Raw genomic sequence first — 20,828 nt, 5'->3', positions numbered from 1 at the left:
CAGCTCCCCACTAACGGGGAGCTGGCGGCCCAACCCCGCTGGAGTGAAGGGACGACATGGAGGACCCCCCCTGGAGATCGGGGACAAGGGGGTGCCCCTTGGGCATTGCTAGCCTGGTATTGCCAGCCTGGCCCCCTGGCCCTGCCCAAGGGGCAAACTGGCAATGCTCAAGGGCCACCTTGGTACTGCCCGTCGGGAATTGGGCAGTGCCAAGGGGGTGGGGCCAGAGGGGCTGGTGTCTATTGAGGGCACGCCTGGGGAGGATGAGGGGGGGGAGAGGGGAGAGGAGAACAGTAGGGGTGGGGGGGGGGGGTCTTGCTGCCACTCTGCATTGGAATCTGTGGCAGAGGGAGGGTGGACAGCGATCGGCGCTGGCCACTGGGGTGGAGGGGTAGGGAGGTTTGGGAAATCAGGACTGCCGGGGGATGGGGAGAGGAGATCGAGGTGGGCGGGGTGGGGGTGGTGGGGCATCGGAGACCTCCGGAAGGCCAGCATTGCAGGGTCGTGGGGTTGGCCAGTGATCGAGCTGGCCAGCGATAGGGAGGCTGGCAGTGTGGGGCTATTGGGCATGTGCCGATCTCTGCTATGACAGATCGGAGTATGCGCAATGGCCCGCTCAGCGCTATGCTGCCGGCCTCTTCAGCGGGAATAGGCCAAAGACAAAGATGTGCGGGTCAGGTGGATTGGCAGGGTTACGGGAATAGGCCCTGGGTGGGATTATGGTCGGTGCAGGCTCAATGGGCCGAATGGCCTCCTTCTGCACTGTAGAGATTCTATGAAGCCCACTGATTTTTAGTGTGACCGATGATCGTGCACTCCGTGATGCAGAGTGTGGGAGGTTCATTTCAAAACTCCCGCTCAAAAAACCCAGCAGGATTTACTCCCGTTTTTACGCGAATTCGGCACTTAGAACTTTTTTGGGAGAATCCCAGCCCTAACTGTACTTGAATGACCCCTGACCCTTCCAGAAGGTTACATCATTTTATCCAATATTAGAAAGAATTAGTGGCAAAATGGAATATCTTCAGCTGGCAAATTTAAAACTATTGGAAAATTATAATCTGCAAGAGAAAACAATCCTATTTCTTCACATTTGAATTCACTTTTTCCTCTTCAGTTTATTTAATCTTCCTCCATGCCGCGCTAAAAGGTCAGATGTACAAGAGGTCAAACTGAAAGGTCAAACTGAAAGGTCAAGCATTCAAGAGGTCAAACTGAAAGGCCAGATGAGGAGCCAGATTGCTATTGTGAGCAGCCTGAGAAACTCAACCCCTGGTTTGCTTTTTTCGCTATATTTTTTCCAGTACCAAAGTAAAGCCACGCAGCGTGCCATAATGGCTCTCGTCCGGTGGCTCTGACATCCATCATTATGAAGTGTTTCAAAAGGCTAGTCATGGCACAAATCAATTCCTGCCTCCCAGATTGCCTGGGTCCACTACAGTTTGCCTACCGCTGCAACAGGTGCACAGCAGACGCCATCTCCCTGGCCCTGCACTCAACCCTGGTATACCTCGATAGCAAAGACATCTATGTCAGACTCCTATTCATAGACTACAGCTCAGCCTTCAACACCATTATTCCTACAAGACTCATCTCCAAACTTTCATCCATTGACACTGTCTAAACTTCCCGCTGCCTCGGAAAAGCAGCCAGCCATAATCAAGGACCCCACGCACCCCGGACATTCTCTCTTCCACCTTCTTCCATCGGGAAAAAGATACAAAAGTCTGAGGTCATGCACCAACCGACTCAAGAACAGCTTCTTCCCTGTTGCCATCAAACTTTTGAATGGACTTACCTCGCATTAAGTTGATCTTTCTCTACACCCTAGCTATGACTGTAACACTACATTCTGCACTCTTGTTTCCTTCTCTATGAACGGTATGCTGTGTATAGCGTGCAAGAAACAACACTTTTCACTGTATACTAACTAAAATATGTGACAATAATAAATCAAATTAAATGCAACAACTTTATTTGATGCTTTCCTCCTTCATTTCCCCAAAGAACTGAGAAGCAGTCATGAGTAATGTAGGGTTTGGACTCTGATTCAGTGTTTTCAAACATCCATCTGGCCTCTGCCTTTAAATTTCTTTCACTACATGGGGCCGCATGGTGGCACAGTGGTTAGCACTGCTAACCAGGTTCAACTCCGGCCTCGGGTCACTGTCTGTGCGGAGTCTGCATAGTCTCCCCACATCTGCTTGGGTTTCCTCCGGGTGCTCCGGTTTCCTCCCAGTCCAAAGATGTGTGTGTTAGGTTGATTGGCCCTGCTAAATTGTCCCTTAGTGTCAGAGGGGGGTTGGCAGGGTAAATGCGTGGGGTTACGGGAATCGGGACATGGTGAACGTATTTTGTGGTCTTTGCTCTTTGGCAATTTTAGCTACATCCATTGTCATAAATATACGATAGTCACCAATATATTCGACAGCGAATTCAGAACAAACTTCTTTAGCCAGAGAGTAATGAGAATGTAGAACTTGCTACCACATGGAATGTTTAAGACGAATAGCATAGATGCATGTAGGGGAACGCTAGGTAAGTGTGTGAAGGAGAAAGGAATAGAAGGTGATAGTGTTAGATGAAGGAGACTTGTGAACAATGGGTTGAATGACTTGTTTCTCTGTGGTGAAGTCACTGTGATAGCAGAGGCTGGAGACAGCAAGAAGCTCTCCTGTGTACTTCAGGGGCCAGTTAGTTAACGCCACAGGACCAAGGCGACAACAGTTAATAACAAAGAATGCTTTATAAACAACTTTAGGAGAACACACCTTGATAAATTTTGATTTAATTCCCACAAATTTGGCAAAACCTGATATAAAAACACTCATTTGACATCACGCTATAGGTAAGAAAGTTCACCAATGCCTCTATTTTCTCAGAAAGCATATCTGCTATGACTCGCACCAACTTTTACAGATGCACCATAGAAAGTATTCTTTCTGGGTTTATCACAGCTTGGTCTGGCTCCTGCTCTGACCAAGCCTGCGAGAAACTACAAAAGGTTGTGAACGCAGCCCAGTCCATCATTCAAATCAGCCTCTCCCAATCATTGACTCCATCTGCACTTCCTACTGCATCGGAAAAGCAGCCAGCATAATTAAGGACCCCATGCACCCTGGACATTCTCCATCGGGAAAAAGATACAAAAGTCTGAGGTGGCGCACCAACTGACTCAAGAACAGCTTCTTCCCTGCTGCCAAGAGACTTTTGAATGGACCTACCTTATATCAAGTTGATCTTTCTCTACACCCTAGCTATGACTGTAATACTGCATGCTGCACTTTCTCCTTTCCTCCTCCCCTGTATACTCTATGAACGGTATGCTTTGTCTGTATAGCGCAAGAAACAATACTTTTCACTGTATCCCATTACATGTGACAATAATAAATCAAATCAAAATCAATTTCATCGCATTCTGATACAATCACATTTTTTGTTGCTTTGTTATTTTCACTAACAAGTTCCTTTACCTGCTTAGCACGTTTCCTTGCATCATCAAGTCCTCTTCCTCTGTCTACAGAACGCTGCACAACCTTCTCCCATCGAGCCTGAACACTGATCAGCAAATTCTTAATCAGTACCACGTCCTGCTTCTGGCTGAAGTACTTCAGGTGGGTGCCCGTCTTATCCAGTTCAATTATTTTTTCACGGTGTGAGTTGACCTCGTTGGCAAAGACCTGAAAATTGGAAACGTGATGGCAAACCGTGTTTATTCAATGTAAGGAAGGGAAGTGTGCTTTGACTCAAATTATTTCAAAATTTCTCAATGTTACTTCAGGTTGAGTACCTTGTGTTCATCAATCTGGAACATAATGGTGTCCAGAATAAGACTCGGGGATGAAGATAGAGTCAAAGTTTGTTCTGCTTGGGTCAACCAGTTGATGAAATCTTGAAGTGAATTGTGGAACTCGGTGGCGAGATTTAGGGCCTCCTCCAATTTAACCTGCACACAGTGAAAAGGTTGTTAGCCACTTCAACTTTAATGATTGTTACACTTCCACTGAAAGCCACTGATTATTCTTTCTCCAAATTACAATTTTAAAAAATTCATGTGTGGGACATGGGCGTCGCTGACTGGCCAACATTTATTGCCCATTCCTGGTTGCCCGAGGGCAGTTGAGAGTCAACCACATTGCTGGGCCTCTGGAGTCACTTGTAGGCCAGACCGTGTAAGGACAGCAGATTTCCTTCCCTAAAGGACATTAGTGAACCAGATGGGTTTTTCTGACAATTGGCAATGGTTTCATGGTCATCAGTAGATTCTTAATTCCAGATATTTTTTACTGAATTCAAATTCTACCATCTGCTGTGGCGGGATTCGAACCCGGGAACCCAGAACATTAGCTTAGTTTCTGGATTAATAGTCTGGTGATAATACCACTAGGCCATCCTAGTGGGAAATTCTTTAGAAATCTGTCTGTGAGACACCTTGGGACATCCTGAGATTGGGAAAGGCACCATGTCAATGCAAATTTGTTTGATCTTTTGTGTTTAAGGTGAAGGGTGTCAGTGGTAGGGAGCATAGTTCCTTTCCATTCTGGGATCCAGTGTCAACACTCTCGGATTCTTTACAGCACTGTCAAATGTCAGGGTTTGCACGGTGGCACAGTGGTTAGCACTGCTGCCCCTCAGCATCAGGGACCCGGGTTCGATTCCCGGTTTGGGTCACTGTCTGTGTGGTGTCTGCATGTTCTCCACATGTCTGCATGGATTTCCTCCAGGTGCTTCGGTTTCCTCCCACAGTCTGCAAAATATGCTGGTTAGGTGCATTGGCCATGCTAAATTCTCCCTCAGTGTACCCAAACAGGCGCCGGAGTGTGGCAACAAGGGGATTTTCACAGTAACTTTGTTGCAGTGTTAATGTAAACCTATTTGTAGGATAAAGACTTCTTCGACTCCCCTCCAATGATGTGCCACAACCTAATTATCAGGAAACCACTCTCCCTCTCTACCCCATTAGTGTTACACTTATCCATTTAGCATCATAGAATTATACAGCGCAGAAGAGGCCGTTTGGCCCATCGAGTCTGCACCGACACACGAAAAGCACCTAAACTCCCATCTAATCCCATATTAGCCCTTGTTTAGCTGAATGATTTGCAAGTCCAATTAGAAGAAAAGCAACAACTGCATTTGTATAGTACCTTTAACACAGTAAACCATTCCATAGCATTATTAGATAAAATTTGATACGTAAAGCCCATAGCCCTGAATGTTATGACGTGCCAAGTGCTCATCCAGGTACTGTCCCCTCACTTTGAATCCATTTGCCCTCGTGACTGATCCTTCAACTAAGGGGAACATCTGCTCCCTTATCCACTCTGTCCATGTCTCTCATAATCTTGTACACCTCGATCAGGTCGCCCCTCAGTCTTTGCTGCTCCAACTAAAACAACCCAAGCCTATCCAACCTCTCTTCACAACTTAAATGCTCCATCCCAGGCAGCATCCTGGTGAATCTCCTCTGCATCCCCTCCAGTGCAATCACGTCCTTCCTATAATGTAGTGACCAGTTTCCCCCAGTCATGTCATGTCAATGGCCTCTGACTGAGATTACCCATTTAATGCCAACTTTTCATAATCACTGGGATGAATTTTCCTTCCGCCCGCCACGGGAATTGGAGCGGGCGAGGGGAGGACCATGGAAAGGTCATAGAATGCTACAGTGCAGAAGGAGGCCATTTGGCCCATTGATTCTGTTGACCTCGGGTGGGATTTTCCAGTTTCGGCGCAAGTGCGACCAGAAAATCCCGCCCACTATCTGTGGAATTTGCACTCGTCCATTTTGACCCTGGCTTCCTTCGTCAGTCTTCACTGATTTTTCTTGTGTTCGTGTTGCTTTACGTATCAAATTTTATCTAATAATGCTATGGAATGGTTTACTGTGTTAAAGGTACTATACAAATGCAGTTGTTGCTTTTCTTCTAATTGGACTTGCAAATCATTCAGCAAAACAAGGGCTAATAAATTGCCTCAACCTATTAAAAATTGTTGCAAATATTAAAATGTTTTTTACACAATTTCACATGAGAAAAATGCACAGTGTTGTACCTTTCGTTCATTTAGTTTCACTTCAACAGATTCCCATCGTTCTCTCAGGTTGTTGATGCCTTGTTCCACATTACTCTCATCGGCTCCCTCACAACTCGGCCGTCCTCTGTTTATCAGATTCCTGTAGATCTCCTCTTTACTTTTAAATGCAGCACAAAGTTCCTACATGAACAGAAACATTGCCTCCTTGTTAACTGTGAGGTTATCTGCTTCGGTAGCAATAATAGGAAGGCAGATTATTACTTGAATGGGTGTAAATTGAGATGAGTAGATACTCAGCGAGACCTTGGAGTCCTCGTGTATCAGTCACTGAAAGTAAGTGTGCAGGTGCAGCAGGCAGGCAAATGGTATGTTAGTCTTCATAGTGAGAGGATTTGAGTATAGGGATAGGGATGTTTTGCTACAATTGTATAGGGCATTGGTGAGGCCACACCTGGAGTATTGTGCGCAGTTTTGGTGTCCTTATCTGAGGAAGGATGTTCTTGCTACAGAGTGAGTACAGCGAAGATTTACCAGGCTGATTCCTGGGATGGCAGGTCTGTCATATGAGGAGAGATTGAGTCGGTTAGGATTATATTCACTGGAGTTTAGAAGAGTGAGAGGGGATCTCAGAGAAACTTATAAAATTCTAACAGGGTTAGACAGGGTAGATTCAGAAAGAATGTTCCCGATGGTGGGGAAGTCCAGAACTAGGGGTCATAGTTTGAGGATAAGACCTTTTAGAACTGAGGTGAGGAGAAATTTCTTCACCCAGAGAATGATGAATGTGTGGAATTCACTTCCACAGAATGTAGTTGAGGCCAAAACGTTGTGTGATTTCAAGAAGAAATTAGATATAGTTCTTGGGGCTAAAGGGATCAAGGGATATGGGGGGAAGGGGGGATCAGGATATTGAATTTGATGATCAGCCATGATCAAAATGAATGGCAGAGCAGGGTTCAAAGGGCCGAATGGCCTATTCCTGCTTCAGTTTCTATGTGAGTGTTCACACACATTCATACACATTAGGTACCAGGTAAAGTTCATTTGTACAGATCTTCAGTCAAACCTGGGTTCGGTTCTAGCCTTGAACTGGGTATAATGCAGATTCACCAGAATCATATCGGAGCTTAAAGGGTTAAATTGGGCAGGCGGGTTGCATAATATTAGTTTGTATTTAGACGGTAGAGGGGTGATCTAATTGAAGGTAGACGGAGAGAAACTATCTTCTCTGGAAACCCAAAGAAGAGAATGTGATCTTGAAATTAGAACCGGAATATTCAGGAATTAAATCAGGAAGCACTTTCACCATACAGATTGTAGAAGAAATTTGGAACACTTGTCCAGGAGGTTGTTTGGAGGGTGCAGGGGGACAAAGCAGAAACTGGTAGACTAGTTGGGCAAGGGTAGAAAGGAAGATGGATCGTAAGCCAGTACATTAAATTAAGATTGTACACAACCTAACTGAACAGTGTACCAGGCTCATGGCACTGAATGGCATCCTCCTGTTCCTAGTTCAGTAACCTATTGTTATATGTACATGTGCTGCTGCTGCAAGGAACAGAGACAAACACCAAATGTACTCTCCCCTGCCACTGGTGTTCTGGACACTAATTGTTAAAGTTTGGTACAGTTGATGGGGGCAGCACGGTAGCACAGTGGTTAGCACTGCTGCCTCACAGCGCCAGGGACCCGGGTTCAATTCCCGGTTTGGGTCACTATCTGTGTGGAGTTTGCACATTCTCCCCGTGTCTGCGTGGGTTTCCTCCGGGTGCTCCGGTTTCCTCCCACACTCCAAAGATGTGTGGTTTAGGTTGATTTGCCGTGCTAAATTGACCATAGTGTCAGGAGGATTAGCAGGGTAAATAGATGGGGTTATGGGAATAGGGCCAGGGTGGGATTGTTGTCAGTGCAGGTTCGATGGGCCAAATGACCTCCTTCTGCACTGTAGGGATTCTATGATTCTATGTTGGTTTTGCAGTGCCTATGTGGACAGCTCCCGCGTAACATGCCTGTCTGCGTGTCTGAGCTGCCACATAAACGCAACACAGAATGCTGCTAGTGGGTGGCACGGTGGCACAGTGGTTAGCACTGCTGCCTCACAGCGCCAGGGACCCGGGTTCAATTCCCGGCTTGGGTCACTCTCTGTGTGGAGTCTGCACGTTCTCCCCGTGTCTGCGTGGGTTTCCTCCGGGTGCTCCGGTTTCCTCCCACATTCCAAGGATGTGCGGGTTAGGTTGATTGGCCATGATAAATTGCCCCTTAGCGTCAGGGGGATTAGCAGGGTAAAGACGTGGGGTTACGGCGATAGGGCCTGGGTGGGATTGTTGTTGGGGTGCAGACTCAATGGACCGAAAGGTCTCCTTCTGCACTGTAGGATTCTATGATTGGGATTCTATGATCAGGTTCTGGCTCTGGCTACTGGCAGGTTGAGCAGATGAAGTGTTCGAACTTTCTACACATGGACCAGTAAAACTGCTTGGCATCCCAGTAGCCTGAAAGGAACTTGCGCTTTAAGTGGGAACTGCCACCAGCAGCAAATAAAACAACATTTTAACCAGTTTCCCAACATGGTAGGAAACACTCGAATGTATAAACCGAGAAGAAAACTCCCACCTGGACTTGCATTTAACTGTGGCTCATTTCCCTTACTCCTCTGCTCTGAGGTGTATGACAAGGGGCTATGACGTGTCTATGGCAGTCATTGTACTGGGAGACATGGCAGCTACTTTTTCCACAGCAAGTTTCCACCATAACAATGAAAGAAATGAGCAATCTGCTTTAATGCCAGCGAGGGATATACATTGACCAGGATGGTAAACCCTCTCCCCTGATCTACTTCAATATTCTGCTATGGGATCTTTCACCTGGTTTAACATTTCCAGCAGTTCAGTACTTAACTGACAGCCTGGAATGAGGCTGGAACGCCCAACCTTCTGATCCAGGAGGTGAAGACGTTACAACTAACACCTTGAACGAAACCCTACTACCTCGCCCATCCCAGAATTGGGCGGGTGGGCGAAGTTCCCAGAACGGGAATCTCCGTTGGCCTCTGGCAGGATTTTACAATCCCGCCCCTCGAGTCCTGGGCAGGTTTTTTTTATTCATTCGTGGGACATGGGCGTCACTGGCTGACCAGTATTCATTGCCCATCCATAGTTGCCCTTGAACTGAGTGGCTTGCTAGGCCATTGCAGAGGGCAATTTAGAGTCAACCACATTGCTGTGGCTCTGGAGTCACGTGTTGTCCAGACCAGGAAAGGACGACAGATCTTCTTCCCTAAAGGACATTAGTGAACCAGATGGGTTCAATCGACAATGGTTTCATGGTCATCTTTTAATTCCAGATTTTTTTTTTATTGAATTCAAATTCCACTATCTGCCGTGGTGGGATTCGAACCCAGGTCCCCAGAACATTAGCTGAATTAATAGTCTAGCGATAACACCAAGAGGCCATTGCCTCCCCTGATTGGCTTTATTGCCTGGAAAGGAAGTAGGTGAAAAATGTATTCGTAAAAAATAATACATTTCAGTTTCTACGGTGACAGGATTCACTGCAGACTTTGTAAGCTTGTCTTCCCTGTTGTAGAAAAGCAGCTTAAAAGTAGACGCCGATGTCAGGTGCTTGGCATTCCTTCAGTCGCAAGTCAAGAAGATGCCTGGACATGAATTGGGATTCACAAATCCAGTCCAGGATAATCACTCGAATAATGCGCCACAATTTAACTGAAGCAATATTCTCAGCATAAGAGGCCTTTTGTTGTCATTAGGCAATCCTGCTTTGTTCCTGTTCATTAGTTTGACACAGAAACTTCTCCCCAGCTCAGTCATTAAACCATCTGAGGAGCTTTTGTCTTGGAACAATACATACCAGATGAACATGAAGCTGCTCGCGGGCAGTTTCTGGCAGGCCTCCCACAGGTTTCGATGCCGACAGCTGACGTTCAGTTTCCACCAGCCACTGCTGCATGTTTTCAATCTCACTCTGGAAACCCTGTGCCTGCATCGCACAGAGAGAAATATGACATTATAATCTCACGCTGATCATACCAGGGGGACACTCCCCCACCTTTGGCTGTATTTTCTTCCCCAACCAATGTAATTAAGAATGTCTCATCAGAGCTTCAGGCACCAACGGGGGGTGGGGGGCAATCCTGCCTCTACTGAGGCAGCCCGCAAACATAGGAACGTAGGAATTAGGAGCAGAAGTGGGCAAATTCAGCCCTTCAAGCCTGCTCCACCATTCAATCAGATCATGGCTGATCTCTCCCTGGTCTCAAATCCACCTCCCCACCTGTTCCCCATGTCCCCATATCCCTTTTTAAAATTAGAAATATCTCTATCTCCTTCTTGAAACTATTCAACAATTCAAACTCCAACGCGCTATGGGGGGCAGTGAGTTCCACAAATTCACCACCCTCTGTGAGAAGTAGTTCCTCCTCATCGCAGTTTTAAATCTACCGCCTCTCAACCTGTACCTGTGATCTCTTGTTCTAGATTGCCCTATAAGAGGAAACATTTGGTCCACATTTACCTTATCAATCCCTGTTAAAATTTTATATACCTCGATCAGATCCCCTCTCATCCTTTTAAACTCCAGCGAGTACAAGCCCAAACTGTTTAATCTCTCCTCATATGTCAACCCTTTCATCAATCTGGTAAACCAGAGCCAGAAGTTAATGGTAGGGCATTGGGGTGAGTTACAGAACAAAGAGATCTAGGGTTACAGGTTCATAGCTCCCTGAAAGTGGAGTCACAAGTGGACAGGGTGGTGAAGAAGGCATTCGGCATGCTTGGTTTCATCAGTCAGAACATTGAATACAGGAGTTGGGATGTCTTGTTGAAGTTGTACAAGACATTGGTAAGGCCACACTTGGAATACTGTGTACAGTTCTGGTCACCCTCTTATCAAAAGGATATTATTAAACTAGAAAGAGTGCAGAAAAGATTTACCAGGATGCTACTTGATGGTTTGAGTTGTAAGGAGAGGCTGGATAGACTGGGACTCTTTTCCTTGGAGTGCAAGCGGCTAAGGGGTGATTTATAGAGGTCTCACAAATAATGAGGGGCATAGATCTGCTACATAATCAACATCTTTTCCTAATGGTAGGGGAGTCTAAGCCTAAAGGGCATAGGTTTAAGGTGAGAGAGGAGAGATACAAAAGGGTCCAGAGGGGCATTTTTTCACACAGAGGGTGGTGAGTGTCTGGAACAAGCTGCCAGAGGTAGTAGTAGAGGCAGGTACAATTTTGTCTTTTACAAAGCATTTAGACAGTTACATGAGTGGAAGGGGTATAGAGGGATATGGGTCAAACGCAGGCAATTGGGACTAGCTTAGTGGTAAAAACTGGGCGGCATGGATAACTTGCGCCGAAGGGCCTGTTTCCATGCTGTAAACCTCTGTGACTATAACACACTGAGCAGTGTCACAGAATCGCACAGCAGGTTACCCCATCCCACTACATGCTCCGCTATACAGCGAGGCCTTTCGACCGGGAGGGCAGAAAGCCTGACTGGTAGGAATGAGAGGAAGAATTTTATTTACAGAATGAGCGGGAATGACCTGGAACCCACTGCCCATAAGGGTGCTGGAAGCAGAGACAATCAGCAATTTCAAAAAGAAATTGGATGGGCGCTCGAAGGAAATAAACTTGTCGGGATACAGGGATTGAGTGGGGGAATGGGCTGACTGGACTATTCCTTGGGGAGCTGGCATGGACACGATGGCGGGATTTTCCAGCTTCTCTCGCCGGAGGTCAGCGGACCTTTCCATGGTTCGCCCCGCGCCCGCTCTGATTCCCGTGGCGGGCGGGATGGTAAAATTCCGGCTCATGTGTCAAATGGCCTCCTCCTGTGCTGGAAATGACTGTCGCTGTTGTCGATCTCCCGAAGTGACTCGCACCAACAGAGGAAAGGAAACAGGACTCAAAAATCACCTTTCTCAGCCAAGATTTATTGAGTGGGATGGGGAAAACCTAAAAGGGGCCGGTGAGAAGTAGCTTTTTAAAAATTCATTCATGGAACATGGGCGTCGCTCCGTGTCCAGTATTTATTTCCATCCCTAGTTCCCCAAGTTGAGAATCAACCACATTGCTGTGACTCTGGAATCACATGTAGGCCAGGCCAGGTAAGGACGGCAGATTTCCTTCCCTAAAGGATATTATTGAACCAGATGGGTTTTTCCGACAATCGGCAATGGTTTCATGATCATCAGTAGATTCTTAATTCCAGATTTTTTAAAATTGAATTTAAATTCCACCACCTGCTGTGGCAGGATTCGAACCCGGGTCCCCAGAACATTAGTTGAGTTTCTGGATTAACCGTCTAGTGATAACACCACTAGGCCATCACCTACCCCTAAAGCTGCATTGCTGTTCATCCTCAAACTACAAAGAACATCTTTTAATCTGGGGAAGTGAAAGGGGCACAAAGTAGGAAAGTTCCTGGGTCGGAAACATTAACAGAGAGATTGAATATTTGTCCTCACACAGTTAATTTTACTTCTTTATCGCCAATACAGACGTAACTCTGGACTGCAACCTCTTGCTTCTATTTGGCACTGGTTTGCTGGTGTAAAACTAAGACCTACACATTCATTTTGATTTGCTTCACTGATCCTCACAGATAGGGCAGAATTTCCTGTCTCGCCCACCACGGGAATCGTAATGGGTGGGGGAGGCGGTCTATGCAAAGGTCCATTGACCTCGAGTGGGATTTTCCGGTCTTGGGGCGAGCGTGGCCGGAATATCCCACCCATTGAACCATCCTATTATTCTCCATCATGTTCATCTGTGAGATTGGATTCCAGAAGGTCTCCAGTCAAGACGTGCAAACAAGCCGAATTCTCGGCCCTTACCTGGATGAGAGAGTGATTCAGTTGCTGCTGCCGTTGCTCGGTTTGTTCTCGAACGTTCTTCCAGCGCTGGTTCAGGCTTTCCAGCTTGCTCTGTAGGCTGCTGGCTTCCTCCCCGTCACTGGACTCCAGCAGGTCATTTCCAGCTTTGTTAACAGTCTCCACCGTGGACTTGTGGGCTAGAACATCATTCTGCAGAACCTAAAATACAAAGAGGATCTTGGTGAAAGCTCTGGCTGTCCAGTGAGGAGGTGATGCACAGAAGTCAAGAAAGGCATCAGATTCTGTTCCGAGTTGGGCAGCAGTAGAATTTTTTTAAATTCATTCATGGGACATGGGCGTCGCTGGCTGGCCAGCATTTATTGCCCATCCCTTGTTCACAGGGCGGTTGAGAGTCAACCACATTGCTGTGCCCTTGGAGTCACATGTAGGCCAGACCAGGTAAGGACGGCAGATTTCCTTCCCTAAAGGACATTAGTGAAGCAGGTGGGTTTTTCCGACAATCGACAATGGTTTCATGGTCATCAGTAGATTCTTAATTCCAGATATTTTTTATTGAATTCAAATTCCACCATCTGCCATGGCAGGATTTGAACCCGGGAACCAACAACATTGGCTGAGTCTCTGGATTAATAGTCTGGTGATAATGCCACTAAGCCATCAGAGTGGGAAATTCTTCAGAAATCTGCCTGTGAGACACCTTGGGACATCCTGAGATTGGGAAAGGCACCATGTCAATGCAAATTTGTTTGATCTTTTGTATTTAAAGTGAAGGGTGTCAGTGGTAGGGAGCGTAATTGTTTTCAATTCGAACCCGGGTCCCCAGAACATTAGCTGAGTTTCTGGAGCGATAATGCCAGTAAGCCATGGCCTCCCGTCGATACATTTGGCCTCAGTAAAGAAGCAAAACCAGCTAAGAATGCCCTGATCACTATCCAGTAACTCCTCTCAGATGTATGAATGGTTGACTAGGTTCCAAGGAATTGGGTTTTGCGGTGACCAAGTAACCAGCAGCCACTGAATGCCAAGACACACACAGTAAAAATGTTCATTCGAAAGCAGACTCTATGAATGGCAGAAAATGATGAAAATGAGCCAGCAAGAAAATAGTGCTGTCAGTTAGGTAGGTTTCATTAGGGGGATAGTCACCGCACTAGCGCTGGTGAGAAACAGCTTTATCTTTGCACACGCATTCAATCTGTGCAGCGCAAATTGAATCTTAAGGCCTGAACTGTTTTCAAAGTCAAGCAGAATAAGTGGTCTCTCACAGGGAGTCTCTCTTCAGTATAGATCGGGACCAGTGTCTAATTTCTGTCAGCATTTACTTTGCAAGCGCACTGTTGGCGATGGAGTGGCATAAAAAATACTCTGCAGCAACACTGCAGCTGAGAGTGTCAATGGAATGCAAAATATAGTTATTTTATGTAAATACAATGCAAGCCATACTGAATGGACTTACTGAATTTCCACACAATGTGTGGAGAATTTGTTGCAGAAATTCTCTATTTTAAAAAAACAATGCTGGCAGATAGTTAACAATGTGTATTCAGGAGGAATTTCTCATTCAGTATGTGGCTGGCCCGACTAGAGAGGGGGCAAAACTTACCTCCTCTTGGGAAATAAGGAAAGGCAGGTGACAGAAGATTTAGTGAGGGATCACTTTGGGACCAGTGATCATAATTCTACTAGTTTTAAGGTAGCTATGGAGAATGATAGGTCTGGCCCAAAGGTTAAAATTCTATATTGGGGCAAGGCCAATTTTGATGGTATCAGGCAGGAACTTTCAACAGTTAATTGGGGGAGTCTGTGGGAAGGCAAAGGGACGTCTGGTAAGTGGGAAGCTTTCAAAAGTGTGTTAAACAAGGGCAAGGCTGGTGGAAGTAGGGAACCCTGGATGATATTGAGCCCCTGGTCAAGAAGAAGGAGGAGGCACATAACATACATAGGCAGCTGGGATCAAGTGGATCCCTTGAAGAGTATAGAGTGTGTAGGAGTAGAGTTAAGAGAGAAATCAGGAGGGCAAAAAGGGGACACAAGATTGTTTTGGCAGATAAGGCAAGGGAGAATCCAAAGAGCTTCTACAAATACATAAAGGGCAAAAGAGTAACAAGGAAGAGAGTAGGGCCTCTTAAGGATCAACAAGGTCATCAGTGTGCAGATTCGCAAGAGATGAGTGAGATCCTAAATGAATATTTCTCATCAGTATTCACTGTTGAGAAAAGCATGGATGTTAGGGAGCTTGGGGAAATAAATAGTGATGTCTTGAGGAGTGTACATATTACAGAGAAGGAGGTGCTGGAAGTCCTAAAGCGCATCAAGGTAGATAAATCCCTGGGACCTGATGAAGTATAGGCTAGGGAGGAAATTGCGGGTCCCCCAGCAGAGATATTTGAATCATCGATAGTCACAGGTGAGGTGCCTGAAGATTGAGGGTGGCAAATATTGTGCCTTTGTTTAAAAAGGGCTGCAGGGAAAAGCCTAGGAACTACAGGCCAGTGAGCCTCACGTCTGTAGGGGTAAGTTGTTAGAAGGTATTTTGAGAGACAGGATCTACAGGCATTTAGAGATGCAAGGACTGATTAGGGACAGTCAGCATGGCTTTGAGTGGAAAATCATGTCTCACAAATTTGATAGAGTTTTATGAAGGGGTAACCAAGAAGGTAGATGAAGGCAGTGCAGTTGATGTTGTCTACATGGACTTTACCAAGGCCTTTGACAAGGTACCACATGGTAGGTTGTTGCATAAGGCTAAATTTCACGGGATCCAGGGTGAGGTAGCTAAATGGATACTAAATTGGCTTGATGACTCACCTGAAGAAGGGGCTCAGAGCCTCGAAAGCTTGTGTGGCTTTTGCTACCAAATAAACCTGTTGGACTTTAACCTGGTGTTGTTAAACTTCTTACTGTGTTTACCCCAGTCCAACGCCGGCATCTCCACATCTTGATGACAGAAGACAGAGGGTGGTCATAGAGGGTTGTTTTTCAAACTGGAGGCCTGTGACCAGCGGTGTGCCTCAGGGATCGGTTCTGCGTCCACTGTTATTTGTCATTATATTAATGATTTGGATGAGAATTTAGTAGGCATGGTTAGTAAGTTTGCAGATGGCACCAAGATTGGTGGCACAGTGGGCAGTGAAGAAGTTTATCTAGGATTGCAACGGGATTTTGATCAATTGAGCCAGTGGGCTGACGATTGGCGGATGGAGTTTAATTTAGATAAATGCGAGGTGATGCATTTTGGTAGATTGAACCAGGGCAGGACTTACTCAGTTAATGGTAGGGTGTTGGGTAGAGTTATAGAACAAAGAGGTCGAGGGGTACAGATTCATAGCTCCTTGAAAGTGGAGTCACAGGTGAACAGGGTGGTGAAGAAGGCATTCAGCATGCTTGGTTTCATCGATCAGAAAATTGAATACAGGAGTTGGGATCTCTTGTTAAAGTTGTACAAGACATTGGTAAGGCCACACTTGAAATACTGTGTACAGTTCTGGTCACCCTATTATAGAAAGAATATTATTAAACTAGAAAGAATGCAGAAAAGATTTACTAGGATGCTACCGGGACTTGATGGTTTGAGTTATAAGTAGAGACTGGATAGACTGGGACTTTTTTCTCTGGAGCGTAGGAGGCTTAGGGGTGATCTTATAGAGGTCTATAAAATAATGAGGGGCACAGATCAGCGAGATAGTCAACATCTTTTCCCAAAGGTAGGGGAGTCTAAAACTAGTGGGCATAGGTTTAAGGTGAGAGGGGAGAGATACAAAAGGGTCCAGATGGGCAATTTTTTCACACAGAGGGTGGTGAGTGTCTGGAACGAGCTGCCAGAGGTAGTAGTAGAAGCGGGTACAAATTTGTCTTTTAAAAAGCGTTTAGACAGTTGCAAGTAAAATGGGTATAGAGGGATGTGGGCCAAATGCGGGCAATTGGAACTAGCTTAGGAGTTGAAAAAAGCGGCTGCATAGACAAGTTGGGCCGAAGGGCCTGTTTCCATGCTGTAAACCTCTGTGACTCTAATGCATAGTTGCATTCTCCTTTCCCACCAGATAAAATGAGGCATTGGTCTGCCATATTAAAATGCATATGCTGAAAATGCACATTACCAAAAATTGATTGTTGGAGATCAAAAGGAAAGCTTTCAAAAGCAGCTCAGTCAGCGTCCGAAAATGAAAAGGCTTTGGCCGAAGATTTCTGGCCCTTCCCGCTGGTGGGATGATCCCACCCTGCCGACGGCGACCCCTGAAGCATGTTCTCCGGTGGTGGAGGAAATGCGAGGAATGCAAAATCCCGTAGATATCAGCAAGACCATTAGATCCCACTGTCAGCCAATGACCGTTGCTGGAAGGTATGCTGTGGGGGTTGGGGGAGGGGGGGTGTGCCTGGGAAATCCCGCCTGTTGTATTGGATTCCATGCCAGCACTTTCAGTTCCAGTGGCGTTGGTGCCCAGTTTCCAACCCAATTCCTGAGGCACTTCTCTATTCAGATACTGACTGACCTGCTGGCCATTCACAGTGTTTTGTTATTCTGCCCCTGGACTGTGATGCCATTCGGTCCATGGGTTGGAGCTCAGCACTGCCCCTTACATCCATTACCCAGTTAACCCACATGGTCATTCGCTCATGCAGCTTGTTTGAAAACAGAGGGAAGCAACGCCGCCTCGATCAAGGGGGTCACGAACCAACAGCTTGGATTCCCAATTGTTAAACTTATCATCAGTCAGATTATTGGTTTTAAGAAGCACATTGATGGGGAGATGGGCTACCGGGGTGAGGACAATATAGAATCATAGAATCCCTATAGTGCAGAAAGAGGCCATTTGGCCCATCGAGTCTGCACCGACCACAATTCCACCCGGCCCTATCCCCGTAACCCCATGTATTTACTCTCGCTAGTCCCCCTGACACTAAGGGGCAATTTAGCATGGCCAAAGCACCTAACCAGCGCATCTTTGGACTGTGGAGGAAACTGGAGGACCCGGGGGAAACCCACGCAGACACGGGGAGAATGTGCAAACTCCACACCGAGGTCGGAATTGAACCCGGGTCCTTGGTGTTGTGAGGCAGCAGTGCTAACCACTGTGCCGCCCACAAATTCGGTATCCGCCATGGTGGGATTCGAATCCAGATCCCCAGAACATTTCGCTCGTCTCTCAATTACTCGCCCAGCGACAATGCCACAACACCACCGCCTCAAGAACAGGACGAAGAGGAAGCAATGAATGTGCTGTACGACTCTATAAATAGCTGGCCATAGATTGCATGGATATCAGTTACATATTGAGAGGAACAGTTAGCTCAGTTGGCTGGATGACAAGTGTGTAGATTAGATTAACAGCTACAGCATGGGGGTTCAATCCCCGCTCCAGCTGAGGTATACTCGGGGGCCTGCCACTTCCCCAATACGCTTGGTAAATAATCATGGCACTTTGCCACGGTTCTCTAAATAATCTCCAAAGGACCTGCCTTCAGACAACAAGAAGAAGTTTCATGTCATCTCTCAGCTTTACGAAGTTGAACTGAAAAGCCAGGGATACAGAAACGAGGCATTACGTACGTGATGTTTGGCAATTGCGATTTCAATAGCTTTGGGATCGCCGCCAACAGCTTTTTGTTCATTTAGCAGCTCCTCTGTGTGGGTTAGCCATGTCATGAGTTCATCCAGGGCATGCTGGAACTGTCCCAGAGCTAACAGAGCACCTTCCAGTTTATGCTGCAATTACAAATGGATTAGGAATTTTTACTCAAGATGGAATAAACACAACTTAAGCAACGGAGTTGTTAAAATCAAAGCTAAAACTTTCAAGTCCTCTTTGCATTTAATTGAAGTCGGTTTAATTTCAAGCAATAACCTTTTTTATTCTTTCATGGGAATCACAGAATCCCTACAGCGCAGAAGGAGGCAATTTGTCCCATCGAGTCTGCACCAACCACAATCCCACCCATCCCTATCCCTGCAACCCCACATATTTACTCTGCTAATTCCCCCTGACACTAAGGGGCAATTTAGCATGGCCTATCAACCTAACCCGCACATCTTTGGACCGTGGGAAGAAACCGGAGCACCCGGAGAAAACCCATGCAGACACGGGGAGGATGTGCAAGCTCCACACAGACAGTGACCCAAGGCTGGAATCGAACCCAGGTCTCTGGCGCTGTGAGGCAGCACTGCTAACCAATGTGCCACCATGCTGCCCATCACTGGGAGGTGGGCATCACTGCATTTGTAACCCATCCCTAATCGCCCTCAAACTGAATGGTTTGTTGGAACATTTTATGGGGCAGTTGGCCACATTACTGTGGGTCCGGAGTCACATGTAGGCGACGAGGTAAGGACGGCAGATTTCCTTCCCTGAAGGACATTAGTGAACCAGATGGGTTTTTAAGACAATTGATGGTCACCATTACTGACTTGTATTCCAGGCTTTATGAATTGAATTTAAATTCCACCAGCTGCCGTGGTGGGATTTGAACCTGTGTCCCCAGAGCATTAGCCTGGGCCTCTGGATCGCTAGTCCAGTGATATTACCACTGCGCCCCATCTCCCCCAGAGATACATAAGTGTATCGTCCCAATGGCTAAAACACCCAGACACCAGAAGGAGAGTCGATGATCATTCTGGTTTCTATTTCATGCCCAAACGCAGAGTTTGACAAGCGATGAAATTGTAGACAATGCCTTTTAATGGGGGAGGTGTTAGCATGCACAGATCCTGAGGCAAGCTCAGATTGGCTACCTGTCTGTTGACGATTTTCCCGTCCAGATTATCCCAGAGATGTTTCAGCTCATGAAGAGGTTCCTGTACAACACGCTTGGCATGGTCTTCATTCACCTTTCTCAGTAACAACTCTCCCTGGTGATTGAGTCGCTCCATCTCGATTTGCTGCTGGTACGCCTCAGTCTTAAATTGCTGGTTTAAAAAAAAATCAGAAATACACAAATGTCGTAGGATCTGAATCCGACATCACTCCTTTCAGATTCACACAAATATAGCGGGCACTAAAAAACGAATTGGTAGGGCTAGGGAACCGTGGTGCACCAAAAAAGTTTCTTTGTTGGTTAAAAAGAAAAAGGAGGCTTATGTTCGGATGAGACGTGAGCACTCGGGTAGTGCACTAGAAAGCTTTAGATTGGCTAAGAGGGAGTTGAAGAGCGAGCTTAGAAGGGCTAAAAGGGGACATGAGAAGACTTTGGCGGATAGGGTTAAAGAGAATCCTAAGGCGTTCTATAGGTATGTCAAGAACAGAAGGTTGGTTAGGGCAAGTTTAGGGCCAGTTATAGATGGCAGAGGGAAGTTATGTGTGGAACCGGAGGAGATTGGTGAAGCATTGAACCAATATTTCTCTTCGGTGTTCACGCAAGGGGACATGAATATAGCTGAGGAGGACACTGGGTTGCAAGGGAGTAGAATAGACAGTATTACAGTTGATAAGGAGGATGTGCAGGATATTCTGGAGGGTCTGAAAATAGATAAATCCCCTGGTCCGGATGGGATTTATCCAAGGATTCTCTGGGAGGCAAGAGAAGTGATTGCAGAGCCTCTGGCTCTGATCTTCAGGTCGTCGTTGGCCTCTGGTATAGTACCAGAAGATTGGAGGTTAGCGAATGTTGTCCCATTGTTTAAGAAGGGGAACAGAGACTTCCCCGGGAATTATAGACCGGTGAGTCTCACTTCTGTTGTCGGCAAGATGTTGGAAAAAATTATAAGGGATAGGATTTATAGTTATTTGGAGAGTAATGAATTGATAGGTGATAGTCAGCATGGTTTTGTGGCAGGTAGGTCGTGCCTTACTAACCTTATTGAGTTTTTTGAGAAAGTGACCAAGGAGGTGGATGGGGGCAAGGCAGTGGACGTGGTATATATGGATTTTAGTAAGGCGTTTGATAAGGTTCACCATGGTAGGCTTCTGCAGAAAATGCAGATGTATGGGATTGGGGGTGATCTAGGA

At 46.3% G+C, this 20,828-nt stretch overlaps 1 protein-coding gene across 14 annotated transcripts in view; it reads right to left on the bottom strand.

Annotated features, from left to right (window-relative positions):
• The window catches only part of dst (dystonin), a 653,330-nt gene that overhangs the window by 42,781 nt on the left and 589,721 nt on the right, over positions 1–20,828 (bottom strand). For all 14 annotated transcript variants that reach the window (XM_078213315.1, XM_078213329.1, XM_078213327.1 and 11 more), the window contains 7 exons: positions 19,616–19,789; positions 18,437–18,592; positions 12,889–13,086; positions 9,904–10,032; positions 6,055–6,216; positions 3,791–3,946; positions 3,474–3,680 (listed from right to left, as the gene is read on the bottom strand). In XM_078213315.1, coding sequence (XP_078069441.1) covers positions 3,474–3,680; positions 3,791–3,946; positions 6,055–6,216; positions 9,904–10,032; positions 12,889–13,086; positions 18,437–18,592; positions 19,616–19,789 — 1,182 coding nt within the window. The remainder of the gene's footprint in view (positions 1–3,473; positions 3,681–3,790; positions 3,947–6,054; positions 6,217–9,903; positions 10,033–12,888; positions 13,087–18,436; positions 18,593–19,615; positions 19,790–20,828) is intronic.

This window comes from Mustelus asterias, chromosome 5 (genome assembly GCF_964213995.1).
Source record: "Mustelus asterias chromosome 5, sMusAst1.hap1.1, whole genome shotgun sequence".
In the NCBI taxonomy this organism is placed as follows: Eukaryota; Metazoa; Chordata; class Chondrichthyes; order Carcharhiniformes; family Triakidae; genus Mustelus; species Mustelus asterias.
The sequence above is the reverse complement of the archived record's forward strand: the minus strand, read 5'-3'. Positions and strand labels throughout refer to the sequence as shown.